Source organism: Salminus brasiliensis, chromosome 11, assembly GCF_030463535.1.
Source record: "Salminus brasiliensis chromosome 11, fSalBra1.hap2, whole genome shotgun sequence".
NCBI lineage: Eukaryota > Metazoa > Chordata > Actinopteri > Characiformes > Bryconidae > Salminus > Salminus brasiliensis.
The window spans coordinates 2,236,980-2,244,479 of NC_132888.1; the positions used below are offsets into that span (position 1 = coordinate 2,236,980).

The 7,500-nt window shown below is 48.0% G+C and overlaps 1 protein-coding gene across 2 annotated transcripts in view; it reads left to right on the forward strand.

Annotated features, from left to right (window-relative positions):
- Positions 1–7,500, forward strand: part of amotl2b (angiomotin like 2b) — an 11,680-nt gene that overhangs the window by 1,759 nt on the left and 2,421 nt on the right. Inside the window, exons 2-10 of one of the 2 annotated variants that reach the window (XM_072691352.1) lie at positions 1–674; positions 1,961–2,135; positions 2,640–2,784; positions 3,511–3,600; positions 5,073–5,347; positions 5,714–5,910; positions 6,039–6,140; positions 6,243–6,400; positions 6,818–6,973. The exon at positions 1–674 is cut by the window's left edge and continues 78 nt beyond it. In XM_072691352.1, the coding sequence (XP_072547453.1) occupies positions 1–674; positions 1,961–2,135; positions 2,640–2,784; positions 3,511–3,600; positions 5,073–5,347; positions 5,714–5,910; positions 6,039–6,140; positions 6,243–6,400; positions 6,818–6,973 (1,972 nt within the window). The remainder of the gene's footprint in view (positions 675–1,960; positions 2,136–2,639; positions 2,785–3,510; positions 3,601–5,072; positions 5,348–5,713; positions 5,911–6,038; positions 6,141–6,242; positions 6,401–6,817; positions 6,974–7,500) is intronic. The other variant, XM_072691353.1, reaches the window with a different exon arrangement.

Genomic DNA, 7,500 nt, shown 5'->3' on the forward strand with positions numbered 1-7,500 from the left:
CTGATCCAGGAGCAGCTTCGCTACGGGAACCCCACAGACACTCGCACCCTCCTGGCCATCCAGCAGCAGGCCCTGCGGAGAGGAGGCAGCGGAGGTGGAGCTGGAGGTGCTGGATCTCCTCAGTCATCTTCTGAAAGCCTCTCTCAGGAGGACCCTCAGTCCCCAAAGCTCTCTGCCAGGCAGGAGCCCCAGGGCCAGGAGCACCAGGCTGATTACCAGCACTTGGAAAGCTACCAGCTGTACTCCCACCACCATGAGCAGCTGCCCACCTATGAGCAGGCCAAGGTGCAGTCCCAGTATCTGGCGTCTCAGTGGTACCAGAATGCACAGCCTTGCAAAGACTACGCCTTCGAGAACGGCTTGGGTTCCATGCAGCCCTATGAAGACGACAGGTGGGATGCCAAGCGTGGCCACGCTAGATCACTTAGCGAGCGGCTAATGCAGCTGTCGCTCCAGCGCAAAGCCGCGGAAGCCGTCCCGACGTCCATCAGCTCCTCTAGTAGCTACCCGCAGATTGCTGGCTACCAAGCTAACCAGGGACCCAAGGATAAGCACAGCCCGCCGCCAGAGTATCTGTTTCCCCTCCAGCCCCAGGCAGCAACGCTACACCACCCTCAGGACTACGAGCATTTCTACCCTGCACCTCCACCTGCTTTCCACACCCAGCACAACAGGTACGCAATATGTGGAAAACGTAGAGTGATAGTTGGGTCAAAAAAAAAAGTCAAGTCAGCCAAGAAGAGCCTGTTAGTAGAGGAAGTACACTATGTGTCCAAATGTTTGTGGACACCCCTTTTAAAGTATACATTGAGCTACTTTAAGTTGCACCCATTGTGCCGAGTCCCTGTAGAGAAAGAAGCACTGCCAATAGATTAGGACTCTCTGGAGCAGATTAGTAAACATCATGACCCTATTGGCACCATGCTGCCAAAAGCCAGGCGTGGGCTAGTAGAGGGGTACAAAGCCCCCAAGCATTGAGCTGTGGAGCAGTAGAAAGTAGAAAGCCATCTTCCCTGGACAGTAAAGACAGTAGAGACAGATTATGAACATGAGAATATGATGGTTATCTCGTTCCGGCCTCTTCCAAACACTCCACATGTCTCAACACATTCTTTCAGTTTGAGCTGAAGCTGAGTTTGAAATAGTTCCACTGTTTACTCAGCGAAGTGTTCACCCCTGCTTTGACACAAAAATTGACGTGTTAAATGTGTCATGGTGACTAACTACTGGGTGGACTGTGGGAGTAAGAGTGAGTGGCTATGAGTGAATACCTCGAACCTTGGACCATGTTTTACTGGTTAAATGATCCAAGCCATTGGGAATTGTGGTAATACATTTCTTAGATCTACTGATGGTCACTCTACTGATTTGAGCAGTAGATAGAAATGGATGAGTATGGATGGGTAGAAATGGCTATTGGATGGGTATAGGTGGATATGGGTGAGTATGGGTGGGAATGATGGATATGGTTGTGTATGGATGGATATGGGTGGTATAGATGGGTATTGGGGAGTATGAATGGGTATGGGTGGTATGGATGGGTACTGAGGAGTATGAATGGGTATGGGTGGTATGGATGGGTACTGAGGAGTATGAATGGGTATGGGTGGTATGGATGGGTACTGAGGAGTATGGATGGGTACTGAGGAGCATGCATGGGTATGGGTGGTATAGATGGGTACTGGGGAGTATGAATGGGTATGGGTGGTATGGATGGGTACTGAGGAGTATGAATGGGTATGGGTGGTATGGATGGGTACTGAGGAGTATGAATGGGTATGGGTGGTATGGATGGGTACTGGGGAGTATGAATGGGTATGGGTGGTATGGATGGGTACTGAGGAGTATGAATGCGTATGGGTGGTATGGATGGGCATGGTTGGGTAAGTGTGAGTATGGGTGGGTAAACTGGGAAAGAGACAACTGAACAGTATATTGACAACTTTGACTTCACGTTTAGGTTGGTTCCACCTATGCAGTCGCCAGAAGCACGCCATGTGTTCTTCAGTGCGCCCCCTGCAGGCAGGGAGGTGTTCACTCCTGGCAGCAATCAGACGGAGCTGCTGATGAAGGAGAATGAGAGACTGAGGCAGGAGCTGGAGGGCCATGTGGAGAAAGCCTCCAGGATTCAGAAGGTAAAGTGCTATTGGAATTGGAATCCAACTTGTATACAACAAAATCATATATAATGAAACACGTCCAGAAAAGTAGAGGTTAAAGCGATGAGGTCACTTGAATAACTCCAGCTGGACGGACTGACTGACAGCCGGACAGTTAGCTGAATTATTGCAGAGCTGCGTATTTAACTCGGGCTCAGCTGAACGAGGTTATAAACACGTTCCAGTGGGTTACGTCAGTCTACTTTAGCGTTCCCTCACTCTGAAGGAATGATAATTACACAGGCTTGCCTTGTGTAAACCCGATTGAGTTGAATCACAGTGTGTCATGGTTTCCATATGTCTACTCGCACACCTCCTCATTCCACACCTGTCTGGGGTTTGGAGAAGAAGGGCTAACCCTAACCCAGACGTATCACTCTGAGCACATTCTGCTGACGGATACCCACATACAGCTCATAGTCGAGCTCCTCAGAAAGTATTCACCCCCCTTCTCTGCTTCTTTCTTCTTGTCTTCTGCAGCTGGAGCAGGAGATCCAGCGGATTTCCGAAGCCTATGAGACTTTAATGCAGGGCTGTGTGAAGAGGGAGACGCTGGAGCAGGCACTCAGGAAGAAGCTGATGGCTGAAGTTAAGAGGCTGCAGGAACTCAACTCTGAGCTTAGAGGTACACATGGCTTAAAATGCACCATGTTCAGCTTCGGGAAAGCTTCATTAGCTGATGGGTTGATGAAGGAAAACACTAGGACTGCACCAAATGGAACTTAAAGCTGTTGGACGAAGTTAACCTCCTTCCTCTTCCTTTTCTGCTGTTTGTACATGTGATTAAGGTGATCTGAAGCCCAAAATTATAGATATTCATTCTGTTGGTGTCAGAAACTATCAATCAAAACATGAAACACAAGTCACAAGGTTTCCAGTTTCTCTGATTAAATACAACAACCATAATAGGAGCTTAATAAGGGGGAAAAAACATAGCGCATCCAACAAGAATGAAAGTCTCGTCCATCTTTATCAAGGAAACCTATTGAAAGCATGCTCTATGGGCAGTTTCGGGCTTGGAGGGTCAGATTCCTGCACAGTTGTGGGCTTTCTCAGTTCAACTCGCCTGTTAACTGACCGGTCTGGACGCTCTGTTAGAGCAGGGGACGTCAGCAAACTTCAGCCCTTAATTGGTGTACACCAATCCACGTTGCGGTAGACTAGGGTTCGATGCCCCAGCCGGGCAAGAACACCACTCCTTGGGCAAGACTCCTAACTCTACGTTCTCCTACATGTGAAAGTGTCTGTGGGTGTTTTAGCGAATCAGAGCATTCATATGATCCAGGAAAATGATAAAAATGGTAGCAGTACAGAAGTTTTCATGTGTGGTGTTTGATTCTCATTGTTACAGACAACCTGGAAAACACCAGCGCGCAGGCAGCAAAAGATGTGGAAGCTGCTGACCACAACCAGCATGTCGTGTCCAAACTCCTCATGCAGAGTAAGTATACTTAGACACTGACAAATAGACCTTGTGGGCTAATGTAGCTAATAAATAATAGAAGCTTATGAAGTGAATATGTCCAAATATTTATGGACACCCCTTCTAATGAATGCATTCAATGGTGTCGCTGAATGCACTCAATCAAATCCTCACAGCAATGCTCCTCCAAGATCTAGTAGAAAGCCTTCTTCCCTGGAAGGTAGAGATTACAGTTACTCCAACAAAAACAGGATCAACTCTACCTTTGATTTCAGAGGAAACAATGAATAAACAGGTGTCCCAATACTTTTGTCCCTATAGTGTGTCTACAATGGAATTTGGGCTTCAGTATGACCGATGCTGCCGTTTTAGCTATGTGGCATACTTTCGCCCGTTTTTCCAGATAACAGTGTGTTGTAACCGCTCAGGGCTGACCTGTATACTGTCTGGAAGAGTTCCTGACCTCTATGGAGAGCTGCTTTTCTGTTGAGTCACTCGACCGAAACAGGAAGTGTGTGTGTGTGTGTGTGTGTACTCTTTAACTCAGGAATCCGAGTCCCAAAACAGAGCCTCGGCACACCACAGCGGCCGGAGAGACCGATCGGACACCATTCATGACCTTTTGTGCAGAAAGAAGAATGCAGAGGGACAGTCCAGCACTGTCCAGCGACCCTCTGGGCTCGTCTTTTAGCGAACAGATCGGTCATTGTTCTCCTAGGCTCGTCTTTCCTCGGTGGCGGTGACTCTTCAGGGGAGATTTGGGTTAACGGTGGGAAACAGATGAAGGAATGCTAGGCTTTGAGGATGTGGGTCAGAGGGAGGGTGACTCGCCCCTTTTCTCTTCCTCTCCCCTCCGTCCCTTCACATTCCTCAGGCACTTGTGTAAAGGGGGCATTCTAGATTTGAGAGAAGGTCCAGGAGATCAAAACCCAAACACGCCGGTCAGCTTTTCTAAAGAAGGGACTCAGTAACACTCCAGGAATGCAGTGATTGGTCAGTCGTGTTGATCACACTCTTAAAAGTACTTGCCACCTTTGCTTCAAAGGCCTCTTTGAGTGATGCCATAGACGAACCATTTCTGTATCCATAAAGATGGTTCTTTTTTGTGAAAGAGATATGAACTAAATTGACAAAAGTATTGGGACACCTGCTTGTTCATTGCTTCTTCTGAAATTAAGGGTATTTTGTTGGAGTAACTGTCTCTACTGTCCAGAGAAGAAGACTTTCTGCTAGATTTTGGAGTATTGGAACATTGCTGTGAGGGTTTGATTGCATTCAGCCGCAAGAGCTAGAGTCTGTGAGGTCAGGATGTTGGATGATGATTAGCACCCTACCTCACATCACCTCATCCTCAGCTATGTACTGGCTGTAATTTTCTACAGGGACTAGACAAGCTATGCATTTGCACATCTGTGTCAGCAAGAGGTGCAACTTGGGTTCTAACTCATCCAGTACGTTTTCTAATCGACCTCTCTCCATCACTCTCGTAGTGGAAGAGCAGAAGCTGCAGAGTGTGCAGTTGGAGCGTGAGGTGGAGGCTCAGCGGAGGCGGGTGGAGGCTCTGGAGCTGGAGTTGAGTTCAGCGCACAGGCACAGCCGGCAGCTGCAGGCGGAGCTGCAGAGAAAGAACGCGTATGTGGAGAGAGTGGAGCGCCTGCAGGGGGCGCTGGCTCAGCTACAGGCCACCTGTGAGAAGAGGGAGGGGCTAGAGCTGAGGCTGAGAACGCGACTGGAGCAGGAGCTACGCACGCTTCGAACCCAGCAGGTACACACAAACACACACACACACACACACACAGTCCTCAAGCATCACGAGGATGAATCTGTGCTATAATGTTGCTAAGGTGGCTGCTGTGGTTTCCCAGATGGCTGCTATGGTATTTCCTAGGTTTATGCTAGGATATTGCTAGGTAGTTACTATGGTATCCTAAGTGGTTCTGATAGTATTCCAGGTGGTTGCTATGGCATCTTGGGTGTTTGCTATGGTTGATTTGGTATACCAGGTGGTTGTTATAGTATACCAGGTGGTTGCTATGTGGTCGATATACGTTTCAGACAAATAATAATAATAGTTATGATTATGAAAGGGGGTCGTTACTGATATTCCCGTCTTTCTGTCTGACCCATATAGAGGCAGAACCAGACGTGTCAGAGCAGTGGTCCAGCATCCTCAGCGAATGTCGCCGCCCTGCTGGAGCGCCTGAGAGAGCGTGAAGAGCGGATTTTGGCCCTGGAGGCCGACATGACACGCTGGGAACAGAAATACCTGGAGGAAAGTACCATGAGGGAGTTCGCCATGGATGCCGCGGCCACCGCTGCAGCTCAGAGGTATATATTTTTAGATGAATATTACAATATACAGTTATACACAGCACCACAAAATTAACCCCTACAAGTCTGGAGTGCATTTATATGACTTTATTAATTTATTTATTTATTTATTTATTTATTTGCAGAGACACCACCATCATTAACCACTCACCCTGCCATTCCACTAAGAACAGTTTTAGCGAGGATCTGCCCCACGCTGAGCTGAGGAACCAGGAGGTGGAGAACAGGTAGGAGCCCTCCTCCTGTCAAACACTTCGATTTCTTAGGGATGTAAAAACGCTCCACTATTTTACTATATCGTTAATGTTCCTTTTTGTGTGTTTCTGTAGGATCCGCACTCTGTACGGCCAGATCCTGGAGAAGGACGCCGTGATTAGCGTCCTCCAGCAGCGGTTCCAGCAGGAACAAGAGAAGAGTGAGGTGGGAGAGGGCGTGTTCCCTGTTAGCCACACCCCCTCATCTGACACAAGCCCTGCCCAGAACACAGGTAAGCACTTTAAACATTAGATCTAAATTGCCAAAAGTTTGTGGACACCTCTTGAAAAGCACTTAAGAGCCTCAGGTCACCATTCCCAATGCCGAGCATGGGCTAGAGGGGAACTAAGCAACCCAGTATTGGGCTGTGGGGTTCTCTGGCGCGATGAAGCATTGGACATTGCTCCATCACAAGACAAATTTGTCCATATAGTGTATTTTATCTGGTCCTGTCAGTTACCGTTGGACGTAATAGCAGGGATCAGTCTTCAGATTGATTATTATTTTATTGATTATTATTATTGAGGATTTAATTTCAGGGTTTTTTTTCACAGTACCAGCATTAATGCTTACTCTGAATGTTAAAATCTTCAACCAGGGCTAAACCTGTTAGCTGTGTGATAACTGTTTTATGTTTTTTGTTTTCCAGGAAAGGGCAGTCTGGATGTCCAGCCAGCTAGCGTGCCGCGTCTTTGTCGTGTCGCAGCTGCAGTGTGTAAAGCCAGAAGCCAGGCTGAGCCTGCAACACACATCACCACCACCACCACAGCCACAGAGCAGGACAACAGCACAGAGCCCAGCCACGGTCAGTACAGCCATGCTTACCCTCTTTACACAACACCACAGTAGAGGGGGTGGGTGCAATTAGCATGAACTCTCCATGGATCATTACACAGACTGCAGTCCAGAGTTTCCGAGCTTTCTAATGGTCTCCCGGCAGCCTTTTCCGGAGTGTATATTGATTAGACTTCCAGTAACCCAGACACTCCAGTGGTCATTGATTTACTGCGCCGTTTGCAGACAGGGGGTCAGTGATAAGTGGAATGATCTAGGGGGCACATTGGCTTTCCCATGGCAAAGTCACACACTTGCATGCTTATCATGGCCAGCATCAGTATCAATGGGTATGAGTACAGCAGTGGTATACTGTCGGAAATGGCATTTCTTGCTCCTGGGCTCCCCCTACAGTCCGTAATTCACTTTTGCTTGAAGCCACCAATAAAGGACAGGCTTTCTGGACAAGCTGAGAGCTCCAGAAGCTTGATATGAAGGTGTAGAAGCATGTGGGCTGAGGTGGTAGAGTAATACTACAGGATTTTACTAATATGACTC